The 22,500-nt window shown below is 45.1% G+C and overlaps 2 protein-coding genes across 2 annotated transcripts in view; one reads left to right on the forward strand and one right to left on the reverse strand.

Moving 5' to 3' along the window:
* The window catches only part of si:ch211-67e16.11, a 26,189-nt gene extending 6,696 nt beyond the window's left edge, over positions 1 to 19,493 (forward strand). The window contains exons 2-7 of the mRNA XM_042066933.1: positions 1,226 to 1,465; positions 6,085 to 6,255; positions 7,340 to 7,471; positions 10,410 to 10,579; positions 15,487 to 15,723; positions 17,625 to 19,493. Coding sequence (XP_041922867.1) covers positions 1,226 to 1,465; positions 6,085 to 6,255; positions 7,340 to 7,471; positions 10,410 to 10,579; positions 15,487 to 15,723; positions 17,625 to 17,801 — 1,127 coding nt within the window. The 3' untranslated portion in view covers positions 17,802 to 19,493. The remainder of the gene's footprint in view (positions 1 to 1,225; positions 1,466 to 6,084; positions 6,256 to 7,339; positions 7,472 to 10,409; positions 10,580 to 15,486; positions 15,724 to 17,624) is intronic.
* A 2,594-nt stretch (positions 19,494 to 22,087) lies between these two features.
* Positions 22,088 to 22,500, reverse strand: part of abcb6b (ATP-binding cassette, sub-family B (MDR/TAP), member 6b) — a 76,489-nt gene continuing 76,076 nt past the window's right edge. Inside the window, 1 exon segment of the mRNA XM_042066931.1 lies at positions 22,088 to 22,500. This exon segment is cut by the window's right edge and continues 1,147 nt beyond it. The gene's annotated coding sequence lies outside the window, so the exon portion shown is untranslated.

Consider the following 22,500-nt stretch of genomic DNA (forward strand, 5'->3'; position numbering starts at 1 on the left):
TTCATTCACTGGTCCCTTCCTCGGCCATCTGACGAGCCTTGCACTAAAAACACCAGCATTCATTCACTGGTCCCTTCCTCGGCCATCTGACGAGCCTTGCACTAAAAACATCAACATTCCCTGGTCCTTTCTCTGACACACTGAAGCCCCTTGGCAGGAAATTAATGTCAGCTCTGCAGCTTTGTCTGGTTAAAGAGTGTGCACACACACACACAGATCCTGTGCTCTGTCATTTTATATTGTGTCTTGTGATACAGCTTGGTCTGTGTAGTGTTACATGTCAGAATCACTTCCATTATTATTGCAACAATAACACTACCATCCTGCTTTCACACACATACTTTCTGTATCTCTCTGTCACACACACATACACACACACACACACACACACACACACACTCGTACTCACACAAACGTACAAGGGTACAAGGGTACACACCATATGTTATGCGTGCACGCTCACCCACACGTTAAATCTTCCATAGAGTTCCCATCCAGTGCGACATATTGGCAAAACATCCCTGTCTGTGTGCAGTATGGCTTTTTACTTAGTATTTCCACCCTTCATCCTTAGTCATCCTTAGACTACTGTGTACATGAATACATTTTGCTTTAGTCCGCAGCCAACAACACATGCTGCTTTAGAACATGTTAGTTCAGTAGGACACAGTCTTGCCACACGCATGCATGCGCACACCCACACACATACATGTACACACACACAAACACACATGTCTCTCTCTCTGTCAGTCTCTCAATATAGGGAAATGGGGAACAGGAAAATGAAAGTATCATTATTGCAGTTTCAGTGGTGTGTATGTGTATGTGTATGTGTACTGTATGTGTGTATGTGTGTGTGTGTGTGTGTGTGTGTGTGTGTGTAGTTGTAGAGTCTTCTTTGTGGCTCAGTGTTTTGTCCAAGAAGAGGAAACATTTTGACACATTTTATGAGACCAAATGTACGTATGCAGTCACAGTAGACTTGTGTGTGCCATTAACTTCCAGTCAAACACAGGGTGGGGACACAGCCATAAAAAAAATATGTTTGTGAATGTTAATGTAATTATGTTAAAGTGTGTGAGAGAGAGAGTGAGGGAGTGAAACTCTTACAAAAATGTGTGTGTGTTCAATAGAGAGTGGAAATTCTTAATTCTTAGTGTGTGTGTGTGTGTGTGTGTGTGTGTGTGTGTGTGTGTGTGTGTGTGTCTGTCTGTCTTCTTTGCAGGTGAGGAGTGTCTGACTCTGGCTCTGAAGACACGCTGTGTGAACCAACTGAAGCGCCAGCGTAGCCGTAGCGACCGCCTGGTGGGGCGCAGCCGCATGCAGAGGGGTGCCAGCATCGCTGCCTCGGGAGGGTCACGCCCGTCCAGGATGGAGCGCAGCGGGGGCGTGTGCGAGATCCACTTCCTGCCCCTGGTGGTTGGTGTCAGGGATGGCAACCGAACCCAGCGGCTGCGATGTGTGGGTGAGTGTCTCTTGGCCATAGGGGCTACATAGCAGATTCGATATGTACGCTAACCTAAAGGAGATTTGCTATACGTTAACCTGAGAGAGATTTGCTATAGGCTAACCTTAAGGGAGATTTGCTATATGCTAACCAGAGGGAGATTTGCTATATGCTAACCTTAAGGGAGATTTGCTATATGCTAACCAGAGGGAGATTTCCTATATGCTAACCTTAAGGGAGATAACCTTCCCCTGAGTCGGGTAGGCCTACTGACCAAAGTCTTTTCTTTCACAAGTTTCCCTTGCTGTATGAAACAGTGTGTCATTGATTTAGTGTTTAGTTTAGTTTCCTATACATGAGATACATCAGAATAGCCATTACGCAACAGTGGTCACTGGCATGCTAAGACTTTGAAGATTTCACCTAACTTCCTCAGAACTCAGTTAATTGTGATTGCTGTTCCTCAACTACAAATTGCTTGGTAACACTTTACGGTAAGGGTACATGAATGATCATGAATCATGATTTATGTATTAGTTCATTCCTTAATATCTCATGAATCATCAGGAATTGACATGAGTTCATAGTCTGTCATTCGTGACCTCATACATGAACAGCACATCATGTAAAGAATTAGGTATGGTGGGCGCATCATTATGAATTATGATTTATTAAGCATGATCATGATTATTTCTTTTCTGCCATCATTTTATGTCATTATTCACCACTTTAGTTGAGGGGCCACAGACATTATGAATTAATCTTAATGAGCATTTCATTTTAAATTCATGTAATGATGATGATCATGCTTAGGAAATCATAAATCATAATGATGTACTCATCATACCTAATGACTTAAGTTGATGTGTTTTTCATGCATGAGGTCATGAATGAGAGACTAAAAATTCTTGATAATTCATAAATCATTAATTAATTCATGCATGAGTTCATGATAATGGATATACCCTTACCGTAAATTGTTACCAATTGCTTTGAATAATATAATTTGCTTAATGAATAAATAAATGTAGCTTCAATGAAAATATAATTTTCTACTCAATGATTTAACAGGGGTATGTAACAGCTAATGCTACACATGCAGTAGGCCTATGTGCCATTGAGGCAACACGGAGATCACAATGGGAACAGACTCCAAGTAATTACTGATAGAAATTGTCTCCGTATCTCGATTGCCACTTGAGGCGGGGTAGAGGTAAACATTTCACTCAGAACAACGTAATTTGAAACCACAATTTACGGCGTTGTCAGTTAGTGAGCGGTCAGATTAGCCAACACACTGTTGGCTGTGGTCAGAGATTGGCGCAAGTTCAGCTCTCGTCTGTCATCTTTAACCAATCGTTTGGACGCGCCACTCCATTCCTGGCTGACCAAATGTCCTCATTGTGTTTTGGTTCCTGTGAAAGGAATTCCCAGATTGATAGCCACGGAGTCTGGAATGGATCTGGTGCCGATCGGAGCCGGATCTGATGTCGAATGGGGATTGACTGTGGTGTGTGGGTGTCAGTATTGGTCTGGCAGAGAGACTAGCTGAAGCGTCATAAAACAAAAATCACTGCAACCTCGATAACCTCAGACAGAGCGAGACATTAGCTCCGCTACCACTCTTTCAGGCTACGTTTATACAGTGACGATGAAAAGAGAAGACGCAGAAGTGGCGTCTCGTCTTCATTTTTTTATTTGTGTTTAGACGAGCATTCTCAGGGGGAAATCTTTGTTTATATGAAGACGCAAGAGTATGTGATATTCGATTGGATATGCATTCCAGACCGCTGGGCGGTGGTGTGATAGAACCCCGGTACGTCACGCGCAGACATTCTAATTTGACAGTTTAGCCAGAGAGGTAATCAAGGATCTTTGGTCTAGCCGTTTAGACGGAGACGCAACCCGGGTCGTCTTCAAAACTCTACACTCTGGAAGGAGTCTTCAGATTTTTGCGTCTTCAAGCCCCGATGGCGGGGTCGCCGTGTAAACGAAAGGCACTTATGACAAAATATTTTGTCGTCTTCCTTCGCAATCGTTCTCGTATAAACGGCCCCTCAGTCTGCTCCTTCTTCATCTCTGTCTGTATGCCATAAAAACGGATTGTGTAGTATAATAATAATAGTATTTAAGATAATATCTTATATACTATAAGATATATACTATTATCATTATACTACACAATCCGTTTTTATTATTATTATTATTATTATAATAATAATAATATCATTAACAGCAATAACAATAATTATAGTAAAAGAAATAACAGAGAAGAGCTGTTGCTACGTGTTCATCTCCGACCAGTGTGTTTAAAAATAAAAATGGAGAGAAAAATCTGAGGAAGAAAAAGAATAAAAGGCTAGAGTGTGTGTTTGAGATGTCTGTATCTCCCTGGCTGATTCCATTTAAGGGCAGTCATGGTGTTTGGGTGTGTTATGGTGCTGTTATTGTAAGCAGGGCTAACAGATGAAACGCTGTCCAGACCGAGGGGCAGCGGGGTGGTGATGAGCACAAGGCTGCCTCCTTAAACACATCCAGCAGCAGAACCGCTGCTCAGCAGAACCCTAGACCAGAGAACAAAGGCGCTGGATTAAATGGCATCTGATCCACATGGATCCACTGGCCCCACAACAGATCATGCCTGCATGCCATTGTCAGCTGTCACTAGCGCTAATCTTTCAGACAGGATGTGATGTCACATTTCATCTGATGTGTATGTAAATTTGTGTGTGTGTGTGTGTGTGTGTGTGTGTGTGTGTGTGTGTGTGTGTCTTTGGAAAGACAGAAAGTCATGCAGTCTTAAACCTTAAACACACTCAGATAGTAGTTGGGTGTGGTTCTAGGCCTCATCGGGCCTAGGCCAGCTCAATCTACCACGGAGCATGTCCAAATTGTTCCCAGACCAGCTCAATTCATTCCAGATCAGGTCCAGATCGTTTCCAGACTCATTTGCTCTCTAAGCATTCAGCATTAGAAGTAGAGCAGAGATGAACCCTGAGAGCTGACGTATACTACTGTGGACACAGCTTTGCACAACATGAACATGGTTGTACAAATAGTGTACAAATAGTGTCTCCGAAGTCGACTTGTTTTCCTGTTTTCCAGAGATGTCTCTAGTGACACTTTACCTCTGTGATTGAAATAGCTCCACGTCCTGCAAATTTACAGCTAATATTTTTTTAGGTCTTTTTAAAGTTTTCTCTGTCCCTTTATAACCAATTGCTCCTCCATCTAAATGGAAATGGCTACCTACCATGAAATACTGTTACTATAAATCTAGTCAGCTATAATTTGCCAAAGCATGAAATCAACTAAACTCTCGTTTTATCGGCGTGCCTCCTATTGTTTTTATAGACACAGACGCTAACGCACATAAACACAATAGTAAACACTCATGTTAAACACAAGCTCTGGCCCTGATCTGCCATCGGAAGAAAAAAACAACAACAATACCAACAACACCACAATAAAAACAAAACCAAACATATTCAGAGAATCCTCTTTGCCTTTGAGAGAGCAGTTCACAGACTGACACCTGTGATGGACCTTGTATCACGTGTTGCATGTGTATAAGAATGAGCTTTTTCTGCATCCCTCTCTCCATGACACACCATTTAAGCCAAGTATCTCAGTGTGTCCTAGCTTGTTATATTTTGTTGTAAACATGGTGGAGGCCTTGTGAAATAATAACGCTAATTAAATGAGCCAGGTGTGCCTCAGTCCCAATGTGCAACATCTGTTACCTCCTCTAGACAGCTGTCCTCTCCTCTAGTACAGCCTAGTATAACACAGCATGTTATTGCCCCATTTACCTATCATTAATAAATGGAGGTATGTTTGCATAGCAGATGCTTGAAGGGCTCGAAGTTCAGAATAGTTGTGCAATTAATGACTGTGTCCCCTGGGATTAAAACAGTAAATGAGCATGACTTTGCTTGTGTCTGGGAGTTAGGGGGAGAAGGAGAGCCTATAGATTGTGCCTTGTATGGGTTGGTTTCTGAAACAATTTGAAGTCCACAAATGCAATGCTTTGTCTCCAGGCTTCTAGTAACAAAGCCTTCTCATTTTTCTTGTAAAAAGCTGACCAAATGGCATGATGTCGTTTGCCCATGGAAACGCAAACATATGCTTTGTTAGACTCTGTATGGCAGTAACCTCGTCCACATTTGAACACGACTGGACGAGGTTACAGCCACAGAACTCTGTCCCACAGAAACCATATAATAACATAATCTAATCTTTCTTTCTCTTCTATGTGTGTGTGTGTGTGTGTGTTTGTGTGTGTGTGTGTGTGTGTGTGTGTGTGTGTGTGTGTGTGTGTGTGTGTGTGTGTGTGTTTGTGTGCGTGTGTGTGTGTGTGTGTGTGTGTTTGTGTGTGTGTGTGTGTGTGTGTGTGTGTGTGTGTGTGTGTGTGTGTTTGTGTGTGTGTGTTTGTGTGCGTGTGCGTGTGCGTGCGTGTGCGTGTGTGTTTGTGTGCGTGTGTGTGTGTGTGTGTTTGTGTGCGTGTGCGTGTGTGTGTGTGTGTGTGTGTGTGTTTGTGTGTTTGTGTGCGTGTGTGTGTGTGTTTGTGTGTGTGTGTGTGTGTGTGTGTGTGTGTGTGTGTGTGTGTGTGTGTGTTTGTGTGTGTGTGTGTGTAGATCACCCGGACTTTGCTCCATGCCCCCAGCCCCTGCCCCAGATGGGCCCGAGTGTGCCACTGTCCAGCTGTGAGCTCAGTAAGAACACGCGCCGCTGCCACCAGCAGAGCCTGGCCTCTCACCTGTCCTGCCGCCTCTACCAGACCTGCGACCACGCCGTGCTCCTGTCAGGTGAGACAACACACACGCACGCACGCACGCACGCACACACACACACACACACACACATACACACACACACACACACACACACACACACACACACACAGACATACACACATATACAGGTGAGCCAATTGTGTTAATACATGGACATAGTACCTGTGTTTTCAACTGTGTTAATACATAGTCATGTACCTGTTTTCAACTGCAAAAGGATTAAAGAAGGAATGGTTTAGCAAGCAATACACTCAGTGGTGTAGTCTACGTGAGACGCAGGACTACGCAGTACACCCACTTAAAAAGCATCACCCTCTCAGTATACCCACTTAAAATAGGCAAGGATACGTATTAACATTTGGGGTTGATCACAGTATACCCACTACAGCTAACTAGACTACACCACTGGATACACCAAGGAATGGTTTAGCAAGCGACACACCCTTCAGTTTGCATGGGGTTCGTGCAGATAGAGGTGAAAGGCTGCTAGCACACACTGTCATGTCGGCGCCTCCTGCTCTGTGTCTGAGTAAGACCTGCGTGTTATTTAACTTCTTCATGAAAACACACTTACAGAGATGTGTGTGTGTGTGTGTGTGCGTGAGTTTGGGTGTGAGTGTGTGTGTGGTCTCCCTCATCTCCTCTTCAACTCTGCACTCTCTGTGGTGCTGCGTGTGTTTGTTTGTATGTGTTTGTTTGTGTGTGTGTGTGTGTGTGTGTGTGTGTGTGTGTGTGTGTGTGTTCTGGCTCATCTTCTGTTCAACCCTGCCCTCTTTGTGGCCTGTGTGTGTCTTCACGTTACTGCTGTTTCACTTGGTTCCCACCATTATTTGGGTGTTCTTGTGTATGTGTGTGTGCTCTCTCTTAATGTTCCTGTGTGTGTTCTCTCCGTGTGTGTTCCGTTGTGTACCATTCATACGCCTTTGAAAGCTCTTATCCTTCTTTCTGCGTTCCGTGTGTGTGTGTGTGACCCTGTGTTCTCTCCATGTTCCTACGTGCATTCTCACACTCTCCCGTGTGTGTGTGTGTGACCCTGTGTTCTCTCCATGTTCCTACGTGTATTCTCACTCTCTCTCCCATGCGTGTGTGCATGCAGGTGGCTGGCAGGCCCAGATCACATACCAGCGCCATGCTCAGAACCTGCAGCTCTTTCACAAGATGCTACGCAATAATGGCTTCCAGAAGGACCACATCAAAACGTTCTTCGCGGGGAACGGACAGATCGCAGGTGAGACGCAGACTTCTCTCTCTTTCTTTCTCACTCTCTCTTATTCTCACTCTCTCTTACTCCCCTACCTTCTATCTATCTCCCTTTCGTACTCTCTCTCTCTGATTCTCTCTCTCTCTCTGTAACTCTCCCTCTCTCTCTTATTATTTTTCTCTCTGTCTCTCTCCCGCTCTCTCTCTAGGAATCTATCTCTCTTTTCCTCCTACTCGTCATCTACCCCTCCTGTTCTTATTGTATTTATATACATTTAAGGACCATATTTATTAGGTATGTTAAAAGTCTATGTTGTTTTGTTTTGACTTTATTGATCCACTAAAAGTGTGCCTGCAACTTTTTGGAAGTACATAAAAGCCAACAGCTATAAAAAGCTTTACTTACACAATCCATCTGTGAATCCTAACCACAAATTGGCATGCTTAAATATGTTCGGTAGGGCTTATTGCAACGTTTTGTTGCTCCGTAAAGGGTTTGTATTATGGGTCTCCAACATGGGTGAAAGAGATTCAGGTCTTCCGTCCAAACATGGCACCCTAATCTGACGACTGACAGATGTTGTCAACCAAAGTCAACTATTTACTAATTTCTCTGCTTTTGGTCATTTTGGTATATTTATCAGTAGTAATCACCAAATTTATAATATATCCTGTAACCATCATGTATGTAATTACTGATCAGTATAAAGGTGCAATACAAATAAAGATTATTATTATTCATTCATCACTGTCATGTTTGCTAGATTTAGGGCTTGTTGCTGATTGAGGTTGTTGATTGGGGTCAGTGGCGTAACTATAGTAGGTGCAGCAAGTGCAGTCGCACCAGGGCCTGTGACCTCCCGGGGCCCGTCGCTACCCCCGCAATGCAATTGCTGGAAAATTCTATACAGGTCCTTTCTGACTACCGGCGTGCCTTTGACCAGGCCAAGGCTACAGCGCAGACGCTCGCAAATAAATGGGGGGTTCAGAGTACATTTGAAAATGTTAGAGCACGGAGAGTGAAGCATCACTTTGACGAACTATCGGAAGATGAGCGCTTAACCGATGCAGAGAGATACTTCAAAGTGCAGGTATTTAATGCAACTCTGGACATCATAATCAGTCAGCTCTCCCAAAGATTTGCAAGTATGCGGGAAACTTGTCATGTGTTTGAGTCTTTACGTCCTATGACCCTTCAACTCGCAGGTGATGATGAACTGCTTGAAAAGGCAAGACGTTTGTCAGACCATTATAGCAGGGACATTGCACCGACATTCCCAACACAACTCATCTCATTCAGGTCTTGCTTTAAAGCAGAGATTTCACAGAAGTCATCTATTTTTCAACTTGCCAAAATGCTGGTGGTAGATTATGACAGTGTAACATCCACATTCGGGGAAGTGTGTAGGCCTACTGCTCTCATGCTGTTTCTGACATTGCCTGTGACTGTGGCAACAGCTGAGCGATCTTTTTCCAAACTGAAACTTATTAAGACCTACCTAAGGAGCAGCATGGGGCAGGAGAGGCTCAGTGGGTTGGCTATCCTGTCCATTGAAAATACGAGAGCCAGAGCATTAAATATTGGGAACATCGTTAACGATTTTGCACAACGAAAGGCTCGTAAGATGGCCTTCTTCTAATGGCCTAATTCACGCATATTGGGGATTGTATGCATATGAATGCACGGTTAAATAAGTTAGGCTACATTAAGTTTTGTTTCTGCGCAGTGCGAGTTAATGCAGTAATATTAGATTACCATGGCCTGCAGGCTGTTAATAAAATTATTTTTAATGTTTTCACATGTAATGCATCCTATGTAGTCGTGTGTTTTTTATTTGAAATTGTAATATGTAACTACTAAACTACTTCGGTGCCTCAGGCCCTTTGTATAAACAATTGAAGTCACCCTTAATGTGTATTGCATGTATCAGAGCTAATTCATCCTGGGCCAAAATATGTCGGTATGGGCCCGCATAGTGCTCTCGCACCTGGACCCACCATTGGTTTGTTACGCCACTGGTTGGGGTGTGTGAGCGCTAAAACATGTTGTTGCCGGTTAGGAGTCTATAAATGGGTTCGCTTTATTGTGCATGTTGACCATTTGAATAAGATATTAGGGCTGCAAATTCTTGAAATTTGCATAAAATGTTGTAATGCAAATAAAAAAAAAAGATTTTCTGCTGATTGGTATAATGTTTGATGTGATAAGGTTTGACAGAAACAAGGTAATTTGCATGTATTTGCATTTGTTGCAGTTTTATTAGGCTCTTATGTTAAAGTTGTCCTGACCTTACATTGTGACCCCACAGCTGTTCACTACTCCTCCCTCAGTTAGGAAACAGTTTGTTTTTAATTCCCATAACAGCAGATGGAATCGTGCAGCACAGGCTCACATTTTCCTTGGCAGGAATTTTAATGAATGTGCTTTGAATATTTAACCCTTAAAGGTGTAGGTTTTTGAACATTCTAAGTTCCGCAACAATTGAAGGTTCTAAAATTCTATGTTGAATTCAATGAACCCAGATATTCTTTAGAATGTTAATTTCCCAACATTCCCGTCACACCGGTGTGACGGTACTCCTTTAAGGGTTAAGGGTTTTAACATGACTTGGGTGGAAACCCGGCTAGTAGAAATTGTTCCCTGCTCAAGGTTGTTCTGTATTTGAGATGTGTCCTGTTTGAGCTGTCAGAGATGTCGTTTCCTGTTTGAGTTGAAATTGAGGTTATGTATTTGAATAGTCATTGAGATTGTTCTGTGTTTTAGTAGTTATTGAGATTGTTCTGTGTTTGAGTAGACATTGAGTGTTTTGTGTTTGAATAGTCATTGAGATTGTTCTGTGTTTGAGTCGTCATTGAGCTTGTTCTCTGTTCTCTGAGATGTCAGAGATGTCGTGTCCTGTTTGGCCTGTCCGAGAAGTCGTTGTTCTGTGTAGGGTCATGGAGCATGTCTGTCATTGGCTCCTCAGCTAAGGAGACGGAGGGCATGTACCCAGCCACGGAGAAGGAGGCCATTAGGAACCACATCGCCTACATCTGCCGCAAGCAACACTGCGCGGACACCCTGGTGCTCTACCTCAACAGTCCCACCTGGAACGACGGAACCATGCTGCTCTGGGACAGGAACCACAACGGCATTGTGAGTACCTGGACACACCTGGGCACACCTGGGCTATCTCCACCTGGACACACCTGTGGCTATACGTTTATATCTTCCATCCATCCATCCATCTATCTATCTATCTATCTATCTATCTATCTATCTATCTATCTATCTATCTATCTATCTATCTATCTATCTATCTATCTATCTATCTATTTATCCATCCATCCATCCATCTATCCATTCCTCTAAGTATAAGTATATATACTCTTTTGATCCCGTGAGGGAAATTTGGTCTCTGCATTTATCCCAATCCGTGAATTAGTGAAACACACTCAGCACACAGTGAACACACAGTGAGGTGAAACACACACACACACTAATCCCTGCTACCCAACCCACCCAACCATCTATCCATCCATCAACCCACCCATCTATCTGTCTAGTATCTATCTATCTATCTATCTATCTATCTATCTAGATAGATAGTACTGATGAATCTATTTGGCTGTCTATTTATGTCTGTCTTCCTTGTTCCAAATATTCCCTCTTTACAACAGTATGACTTATCTGTCTGTCTGTCAGACAACATCTATTGATGTATTACCTCGAAAGCAGTTATTTCCTGGACAGAAGCCAGGACCCCCCCCCTCACACACACACACACACACACACACACACACACACCAGACACCCCTTCCATGGCCCCATGCCTGAGAGTGAGTGAGGGAAATAAACAAATAAAACTAGCAGGAGCAGAGGAACAGGATGTGTCTGTGTGTGTGTGTGTGTGTGTGTGTGTGTGTGTGTGTGTGTGTGTGTGTGTGTTGTGTGTGTGTGTGTGTGTGTGTGTGTAAATGCTCTGCTCTGTTGTGCTCTGCTCTGCTGCATGGGCAGATCAATAGCCTGGTGTCCAGGAATGTCGTAACGATCATCTTATCTTCCTGCCGCTAATGGCTCCCGCATGTCCGCGCGTAAATCAGCCTCTCTGCCCGCTTCAAAGCCCTCAGTCTCGCCCGCCTACACGCCTGCCCGCCTGCCCGCCGGACGGGTGGATGTACCAATCAAAGGAGAAACGCAGGCAGGCGCAGGATGCACCAGACGTGGAGTAAAAACGCCTCCATCTAGTTTTACTACCCCCCCTCAGCAGACAGGGGCAGAAGGAGAGGCAAGGGCAGAAAGGCAGGGGCAGGAGGAGATGTAGTGGTAGGGGCAGGAGGAGATGTAGTGGTAGGGGCAGGAGGAGTTGTAGTGGTAGGGGCAGGAGGAGTTGTAGGAGCAGGGGCAAGAGGTTGTGTTAGGGGCAGGGGCAGAAAGGCTCCAAGCTCAACATCTGGGGGCTTGAGGGGCAGGGCAGTCGTTTGGTTTCCAGAACAAACAAGCTGCACTGACAAACACCATCTCAGTGATAGAAACCACTGCAGCCGTACAGCTTTAAACAAGTACACAGAATTGCACATCTGAGAGAGGTTCTCTTTCTCTAAAAGAGGACAGCATTTTACAGATGTGAAACCCAACCCCTGGGCCTGCACCCAATCCCGCTGAAACTAAACGGGCGAATGTGTCCTGCTGGACAGGATAAGGGTTCTCTGTGTGCTGCCTCGCAGACGGGCGGCACCAGGAGCACAACTAAAGCGCTCCGTTCGCGGAGAGAAAAAATTGTTTAAAAGGACTGGTCTCATTCTTTTGAACGTGAGCGGCGCTATCACATCTGGTGTAGGCAATTCCATTGATTATAATGGAAGATTGTTGCAGCATACGCTCAGAGAATGGAACGTTTAAGTTATGTGCCCGTCATCGCCTGTCAGTTAGAATACCGGAGGTCTCAGTCAGGACACACTGCGTTTTGAATACTGCAGGTCTCACCCAGGTCTCACTCAGGTCTCACCCGGGAAACACTGCATTTTGAATACCGGAGGTCTCAGTCAGGTCTCACTCAGGTCTCACCTGGGAAACACTGCGTTTTGAATACCGGAGGTCTCAGTCAGGACACACTGTGTTTTGTTTGTGACTCCTCACCTGTTAAATCTCTATTTGTCACCTGGAACAAATCTCCTTAGATACACTCTCCGTCTGTCTGACTTTTATATTGAGCATGTATGTAGCCTCTATAGTGAAGGATTAAAACATTGACATTCGACAATGATATGAAGACAGACATCCTCCTGAAGCTTGTCATAATAAAACCAACATTTAAAGTCCCTCACATGTAAAACCTCTGGTCACAGACCTCAACCCTCCCCCCTCCCCCAAACACACACACAAAAAACCCTCCTTTTCATCTGTGTGGTCTACTGGCCATTATTTCCTCCATTTTAATTATGCCTTTTAAAAGGGCCCTCATCTCAGCTGCCAGTCCCAAACCCGACCCCACAGAACCCCCAAATCCCCACCTCACAGGCCCCAATGGAGGTGAATAATCCTGGGAGCATATGTCACAGGAAGGCTGTGTGTGTGTGTGTTTGTGTGTGTGTGTGTCTCTGTGTGTGTGTGAGTGGTGCTGGCAGGTTGGGCAGTGAATGCCCCTCTGCTCATCCAAACAAAATGGAGAAGCCGAATCTCTGGGGACCAGGAGAACCTGATCTCTCTCTCTCTCTCTCACACACACACACACACACACACACACACACACACACACACATACACACACAGGACAATGGAGAGGATTGGTTGGGTGGGAGAGATGGTGTGTGTGGTCATGGGATGGGTCTGATTATCTGTGTGTGTGTCTGTGTGTGTGTGTGTGTGTGTGTGTGTGTGTGTGGGAGCAAGTCAGGGAAAGAGAAGAGTGTGTATGTGGTGAAGATAGTTTTCTTGCTTAAAGATGTGAGTGTGGGTGTTCAAATGTGTGTGTGTGTGTGTTCATGTGGCATGGGCTGGGACTACAGTAGAAAAAAATGAATAGGGACAGGGGACCACACAAGATCAGGACCACCACCAGACAGACAACCAGTACGCAATATCATCTTACAACACACACACACACATGCACACACACACACACACACACACACACACACAGTCACACATAGACACAGACACACACACACAACCTGCCGCCACCACCTCTTCACAATCTGGCAACCCCCACTGGCTCTTCAGCCGTTACAGTAGTTATTAGCTTACAGTGTCGTCTTGACTCTGCTAACAGGAAGTCAGTGGTGTGTGTGTGTGTGTGTGTGTGTGTTGAGGTCAGAGGAGGCTCCAGGGTGGCTCGACCCCTCAGGCTGTGTGTGAGTATTTGTGTGTGTGTGTGTGTGTCTGTTTGTGTGTGTGTGAGTGAGAGAGAGAGACAGTGTGTGTGTGTGTGTGAGAGAGAGAGTGAGTGTGTTTGTGTGTGTGTGTGTGAGTGAGAGAGAGAGAGAGTGTGTGTGTGTGTATGCTCCTGTGTGGTGGAGCTCTAAATGCTCTGCTAGGCTAATTGGGACAATTTATGTTTTATGGTAAACCATAAGACAGAAATAATAGGCCAGAACATATGCCAGGGTGAACCAGGATTAAATATAGCTCCATAGCAACAATTACGGTAATCTCACAGGGGTCTGCTGGTTACACTGCTTCTGTCTAGTGCTTCCACAAACCCCATCTCTCTCTAAAAACACAAAAACATTAACATTCCCAAACTCACAGTTTCCCTCTTAATTCATGGTTTTTAAGTAACATGTTTCAGATTTAAATTGCATGCGGGATTACCGGTACATTACATTTAGACTTTACACCCCACGGAAAACTCAATGGGAATTTTTATCCCGGAATACAGTTGTACACGTTTGAGATCCCCTCACTGACTTCCTCCTGTCCTACCTTCTCTCAGCTTAATTCAATTCAAATTAAATGTTGCTGCTTTATTAGCATAACCGTAGGTACAGTGTTGCCAAATAATAAAACAGCACATTAACACCCCCCCCTCTCCGTCTGTCTGTGAGTGATTGATAATAATAGCACTTGTTTATCTATTTACCTGGTTTACCTACCTTTACGAAGATGGGGTGTGGTTGAGATGTATTTGGGTGAGGGCTGTGTGGGCACCCGATCTGTGTTGCCTGCCCGATCCGTTCTGCTCGTGCCTGTAAATGCTCCGCCTGAAAGCATCGATTTCTCTGCCCGGTCAAGCGAAAACCATAGATATTAGACACGGAGCAACAAGGTTGTGATATGAGGAAGAAGATGAGATGAGATACGGGAACGTCTTCGCATTGAGCTATGCTGTTCACATCAACATTTGTAACGTTTGTGTGTTGTTTATTGCACAAAAGTAGACTAAACAGAACAAGAGCAAGTAGCCTATTCACACAGGCTGTTTTTCTCGCCAACACTGTGCTGTAATGAAGGACTGTGTGGATGTTAGCCTTGTAATGAAAGACAACAGAACTACTGTGGGCTACCTATCAACTCTGTAGGCTCTCTCCCGTAGAAGTTAAAACTTAACTTATGTGAATTAATACTAGAGCAGAGCAAATGGAAGACAACCAGAGAATGACTCGGTGAATGAATGAAATTAGCAGGGTGCGGCTAAGCAAATAAAGTGAAACAGATCGGGCAGTATCATAAATCGTCGTAAAACAGGATTAACATCTGCATGTATGTGCAGAAAGGATCAGGCAGGCGACGCATATCAGGTTATATGCAGGCTGCATAATATCCAAGTGATGGTTCAATAGCAATTGATCATTTTATGATAAAAGCCTCAAATTTGGTGGAGAAACTCACAACTATGGATTTTATTAGGTGGAAAAAGGTTGAAAACAAGATAGTAAGGTGTCTCTCTACCCCCTTCCCCCTCTCTCTCTCTTTCTCTCTCTCTCTCTCTCTCTCTCTCTCTACCCCCTCTCCTCTCTCTCTCTCTCTCTACCCCCCTCCCCTCTCTCTCTCTCTTTCTCTCTCTCTCTCTCTCTCTCTCTCTCTCTTTCTCTCTCTCTCTCTCTCTCTCTCCCTCTTCTCAGGCAGAGCTGAAGGAGCGCTACTCGGTGGGCGAGCTGCTGGCCGACCTGGCAGGGTGCCGTGCACAGCGCGTGCTGCTGTTCGTGGAGCAGAGCTACAGCGGCGCCTTGAGCAAACGGCTGCGCAGTTCCAGGAAGCACCAGAATGTGGCGCTGCTGAGCTCACTGCCCTGGGTGGCCGCTGCACAGGCCTGGGCCTCCCTGCTGCCCTCACAGTGCCTCAGAGACCACCTCACCAAGGTACCCATACAGGTGTTTAAATATGACCACCTCACCAAGGTACCCATACAGATGTTTAAATATGACCACCTCACCAAGGTACCCATACAGGTGTTTAAATATGACCACCTCACCAAGGTACCCATACAGGTGTTTAAATATGACCACCTCACCAAGGTACCATTACAGGTGTTTAAATATAACCACCTCACCAAGGTACCATTACAGGTGTTTAAATATGACCACCTCACCAAGGTACCCATACAGGTGTTTAAATATAACCACCTCACCAAGGTACCATTACAGGTGTTTAAATATAACCACCTCACCAAGGTACCCATTAGGTTTTGGTTCAATCTGATTGTCTGATTCTATGTGTGTATTATCAGTGTCTCACAGGCCACTTCACCACGGTAGGGGACACGGGTTACTTGGGTCTGGGGTTGAATATGTATTTGGGTTTGAATGTACCCACCTCACCCTCAAGGTAGAGTACATGGCAGGAGCAGGAGTTAAATGTGTTTGGGTTCATTTAAAGCAACACCAAAGAGTTTTTTGTACCTTAAAATAATGTTTCCAAAATCGTTTCAGTGGTTCATCAACTCGTAACAGGGTGAACGGCAATTCTGCATTCGCTTCGCGGCCCTCTATCGGCTATAACCGCACTATGTAAGTTAGCCAGATCGGGTAGCGTATCTGTAGTTCAATGGAATGAGACATAAGAAACTACAAATTTGACTTGCATCTGATGTCGCAATACATCGTACTTTTATAAGTCATGCAAAATAAAATATTCTACCTTGTCTGTGGACATCATTATTTGCAAAGCCGGTGCTGGATAAACAAATAGCGTGCGTGCGACAGAGGGAAAGTTCTTTGGTGTTGCTTTAAATGTGTTTGAATTGGAATGTCCCTTGGTTAAATGTGTTTGGGTTAAAAAGGTGTGTTGTTTGAATCCAGATTCAGGGCCGGGTAGAACAGGCTACATGTGTTTTGGGTTTGGGTGTGTTTTGGTTTGAATTTGTTTAGGTCAAAGGTGTTAGGTGTTTGGAAAACTATGTTTGGGTTTGAATGTGTTTGGGTTAAATATGTTTGGGTTGGGATGTGTTTGGGTTAAAAATGTTTGGGTTGGCCCCAGCAGTGGCGCGACTGGCTGGGGCACCTGCACCGTACGCCGGCGACCCGGGTTCGATTCCCGTCCCGTGGTCCTTTCCTGATCCCACCCTGACTCTCTCTCCCTCTCACTTCCTGTCAATCTCCACTATCCTATATAATTAAAGGCATAAAAAGCCCAAAAAATATATACTTTAAAAAAAAAAAAAAAAAAAAAATGTTTGAGTTGGAATGTGTTTGGGTTAAAAATGTTTGGGTTGGGATGTGTTTGGGTTAAAAATGTTTGGGTTGGAATGTGTTTGGGTTAAAAATGTTTGGTTTGGAATGTGTTTGGGTTTGAACGTGTTTGGTTCTGTCTCAATCGATTCTTCTGTCTTCCGCATTCTTTATTCCTCTCTTCCTTCTCCCCTTCCGCATTCTTTATTCCTCTCTTCCTTCTCTCGTCTTCACAACACCCGGGTTTCCCATCCCTCACTTCTCTCTTTCCTCTTTCTCTCATTCTTTTTCCACTCTTTCCTCGCACTTTCTTTGTTTCTCCTCTCTCTCTCTCTCTTTTCTTTATCTCCCCTCTGGACTAACCTTTTCTCTCATTCCCATCTCTCCTCTTTCCCCTGCTCTTCCTCCTCTCCTCTCTACTCTCTCTTTTCCTCTCCTCTCTACTCTCTCTCTCTCTTTTCCTCTCCTCTGCACTCACCCTTTCCCTCATTCCCATGTCTCCTCTTCTCTCTCTTTCTCCTGCTATTCCTCCACTCCTCCACCCTTCCCCTCATCCCCCCCTCTCCTCTCTCCTCTCTCCTGTCCTGCTGTAGAGTGCTGCGATGCCTCGTATGAGCGAGTGGACGCTGGGGCTGCTGAACGTCACCCTGGTGGGGGCTCCGTGCAACGCCACGCCCCCTCTCACGGACGCCGAGATGCGGAGAGAGTACATGGGCTGCCAGAACCTGCCCACCGCCCTCTGGCACCAGGGTCATCGCCGCGGCAACTGAGACCAGACCTGGATGCCTGATGATTAATACATGACACACGTGACACATCCACACACACACTCACATTTACTGACGTATTCAAACAAAGTCACATTTGAACTCATACAAACGTTGGCACATATACAAACAGAGAGATTATATACATTCATAGCACAACAGGCATGTGTGTAGTTTCACACGCACACATACACAGACAAGGCCATACACACACTACACACTCAGTGGCACATATCAAATCTTGACACACACACATACCACACCATATCACATTCCAAAACACACACACCAACAGCGACACACACACACACACAGTTCCTATCAGTTATGAAACTGTTTCTTCTCTTACGGCTTTCCTCTCTAGTCCCAGTATTCCCTTTCCTATAAACATGTCTAGTTCTGGATTATAAAGGGACTTCTACAGCACTTCTAAGTCTATCCCCCTCCACACACACCCCTACTCCACCCCAAAACTGACCCTCTCTAAAGCCACCAGCCTGGGGAAATGGGGGCACCAGAAGTTAGTGCTCTACCGAAACATCTTCCACTCACATGTACAGACAGGACAAACGCAGTGTAGCATCTTCCACTCACCAGTGCAGACAGGACAAATGCAGTGTAGCATCTTCCACTCACCTGTGCAGACAGGACAAACGCAGTGTAGCATCTTCCACTCACCTGTGCAGACAGGACAAACACAGTGTAGCATCTTCCACTCACCTGTGCGGACAGGACAAACACAGTGTAGCATCTTCCACTCACCTGTGCAGACAGGACAAACACAGTGTAGCATCTTCCACTCACCTGTGCGGACAGGACAAACACAGTGTAGCATCTTCCACTCACCTGTGCAGACAGGACAAACGCAGTGTAGCATCTTCCACTCAAGTGTTCCGTTAGTGTAGCGTCTGCTGCAACAGTTAGCTTCCACCATAATGGAAATGGCTACACCAGACGTGATAGCGGTGTGTACATAAAAAAACAAAACAAAAAAAATGATATGCCGCGAATGGAGCGCTTCAGTTGCAGGCCAGGTGTAGCCTGGGCCTAACACCACCACCCAGAGGGTAGAGATGGCCCTGAGGGTAGATCCCTGCTCAGTGGGCTGCGGGATGTATCTGCCCCCTTGTCGCACACGGTCCGGTTTCCGTCTTGGTTCTGTAGTCAGGAACGCACGTCCACTTCAGGACGCAGCACCATCCATCACGCTCACGGACCACGGGGCAGCAGGACACCACGGACAGCCCCCCCCAAGATATGTGTGTGTAAATGTGGGAGTGTGTATGTGTGTGGGGGTAGTTGAATGTGTGTGCAAATGAGGGTACATATACTTGGATGAACCACATATTCTATGTAAGTGTCTGTGTGTGTTGTCCTCCGTCTGAACCTGTCCTCGTCTCTAGCGGTGATGCCCAACCCCTCCCCCAATGTTGGAGGTGCAGGAAGACATGAGCCTCTCTCTGAGTACACCCTCTCTCTGCGTGCGCACACACACACACACACACACACACAAACACACTTTCCTCAGCACACACACTGATGCAGTCTGTGAAAAGGTTCAAGAAGGGGACACCAGCATCCTTGAGAGTGAGAGAGAGAGAGAGAGAAAGAGAGAGAGAGAGAGAGAGAGAGAGAGAGAGAGAGGGAGAGAATGAGAGAGAGAGAGAGAGAGGAGAGAGAGAGAGAGAGGGAGAATGAGAGAGAGAGAGAGGGAGAATGAGAGAGGAGAGAGAGAGAAAGAGAGAGAGAGAATGAGAGAGGAGAGAGAGAGGGAAGGGAGGAGAGAAAGAGAGAGAGGGAGAGCGCACGGAGGGTGCTCATTCTCACGGGTCAGTGAATGGGCACGGCCACAGCTAAAAACAGCTCGTCGGTGACAACGCCACTCCACACTCACCTAGCACTTGTTCTGCTGTTCCAATGTTCCGCTGACAGGCCTCTAGAACACCCCCACACCCCACCCCACCTGCGAGAGCGAGAGATGGCGAGGAGGGATGATTTAATTATGAGACGCAATGCCAAGGACAGCACACCAACTGCCCCCTCCCTTCCCCTCACACACACACACACACACACTGTACTGAGGTTGACCGTGGGACAGACATGGCCTGGGTTAGTTGCTGATCCATTGCAGACTTTGCTGCTTTCAGTCTTTTTGCCTCTCTGTCCTCGCTCTCTTCCCTCTAGGAGAAAGACCCGTCATCTCACTTATATACATAAGACCAATTAAAGCAACACCAAAGAACTTTTCCTCTGTCGCATGCACTATTTGTTTATCCAGCACTGGCTTTGGAAATAACGATGTCCACAGACAAGGTAGAATATGTTGCATGATTTTATAAAAGTACGATGTATTGCGACATCAGATGCAAGGCAAATTTGTAGTTTCTTATGTCTCATTCCATTGAACTACAGATCCGCTACCCGATCTGGCAAACTTACATAGTGCGGTTATAGCCGATAGAGGGCCGCGAAGCGAATGCAGAAGTGCCTTCACCCTGTTACAAGTTGATGAACCACTGAAACGATTTTGGAAACATTATTTTAAGGTACAAAAAACTCTTTGGTGTTGCTTTAACACTCCCGTCTCCCGCGCAGCACAGAGAGAGCCCTGACATACAGTACTCACATACAGTACTTAGAGCAGAGATGTCACACAGCAGCTGATTCTGGTGCGGCTCGCTCCGTGCTCAGGCACGTCTCCCTGCCAGATCAGAACCACGTGGTCTGGACTCAGAGTCCACACTGAGGTCTGCTACTGTGCAGGAAGTAGAAAACACGTCGGTGTTCTGTGTCAGTCGTCTGCGATCATGTAAAGAGCGCGCCGTCTACACGCGACACCCGACAATCTTCAACTGCACTGCGTACCCAGCATGCGATGCGCCAGGACCCCCGTCGGAACAGAACAAGGTCACATGACACAGATCAGCAGGCGCCATCTTGGTTATGCAATTCATCTCCGCCTCCTCTCAGCAGGAACTCCATCCAAGTGGTGATAGCTTTGAAGTTTCAGCAGAAGGTTTACACAGTGGTGACATCTTGCAAAATAAGCTAATTCCTTTCTGTCTTCTCATAGTAGCAACTACGGCCATGAGGCGATAGCTTTGGAGTTACGTCAGAAGTAGGTTTACATAGTGGTGACATCTGCCGAAATGGGCAAATTCATTTCTCAGTTCAGTAGGAACTTCATCGACAGCCAACCCCCCCCCCCCCCCCCCCTCCAGGCCTGCCATCCACCTCTCATCTTTCCACTCTTCACTTATTTAGCTTTTTATTTCAAACCCCAGATCACCCTCTTCCCAGTCCAGCTCCTTGTACAAATCACCTATCTCTCTGGCTTTCTTGACTGGACCAAGATGTCCATAGTGTGTGTGTGTGTGAGTGTGTGCGTGGAGGGGACATCTTCCCCCACCCATCTTGTGTATTGTAGCTTGTTTAAGCAGATGTAAATATTCAAAATAAATTAACTTTTGTACATAGCTATTTGTATTTATTGCAATGTTTACTTGTTTTGTTATTTTGTTTATTATTGGCTTACTTTAGGTTATTCCTCAAGACAGTTTGATGTGGTCGTGTGGTGATATAGTGAGCATGATCCCCTTTGTTAAGGAAACAAATTCCATAGCTCTAATGACCCAATACTTTATGATGACTTCAATATGCTTAATAAACAATCACATTTATTGTTTAAAACTACATGGGCTTTGGTTTGGTTTGTATTCATGGTTTCGAAGAGAAAGAAAAAACACAAAAAAACAAAACGACAAACAAATGTCAACAAATGACTGTTGATAGCAGATGTGTTCTTTAATCATTTTGTTTAAATAAACACAAAAGCAAACACACAAAGTAAACTGTCCCGAGGGCAGTTTGGGAATATGTGCACATAAAAGCAAGTCGCCATGGTTTGACCCTCAGGTTCTGCATTCAAACAACCAACAAGTTGATGGACTGACTCATTGGTCTCCTGGATAAAATCATTTGAGACAGACGGAAATTTGCCAGCAACAACCCAGTACACTGCTGCCTTATTAATTTTAAAGCAACACCAAAGAACTTTTCCTCTGTTGCATGCACACTATTTGTTTATCCAGCACCGGCTTTGCAAATAACGATGTCCACAGACAAGGTAGAGTACAATGTATTGCGACATCATGCAAGTCAAATTTGTAGTTCCTTATGTCTCATTCCATTGAACTACAGATCCGCTACCTGATCTGGCAAACTTACATAGTGCGGTTATAGCCGATAGAGGGCCGCAAAGCGAATGCAGAAGTGCCGTTCACCCTGTTACGAGTTGATGAACCACTGAAACAATTTTGGAAACATTATTTTAAGGTACAAAAAGCTCTTTGGTGTTGCTTTAAGCAAACATTTGTAATGCAGATTTACAAAAGGGTGTGTAAGTGTTCAGGGATTCAGAAGACCAAAAGGATAACATTTCGGAATTCTAGTGTAGTTTATTCATGAATAGGCAATTACTAACATACAGGCCTCATCATAATAGTTTGACTTCAAACTCAAGTCCTCTCCGAAACGGTGAAGATGACAAACCATGTTGTTTTGAAAACTCATGTCCACCCTTCGCCTTAAACAATTCCACTCAGACCTGAACAAAGACTCACAACAGACTCAACTCAAACACTCTGGCGTTAACATATCTTCAAACATTCAAGCAACTTTTGTTTTTATATCTTAACCGAAA

Source organism: Alosa sapidissima, chromosome 2 (assembly GCF_018492685.1).
Source record: "Alosa sapidissima isolate fAloSap1 chromosome 2, fAloSap1.pri, whole genome shotgun sequence".
NCBI classification, from domain to species: domain Eukaryota; kingdom Metazoa; phylum Chordata; class Actinopteri; order Clupeiformes; family Clupeidae; genus Alosa; species Alosa sapidissima.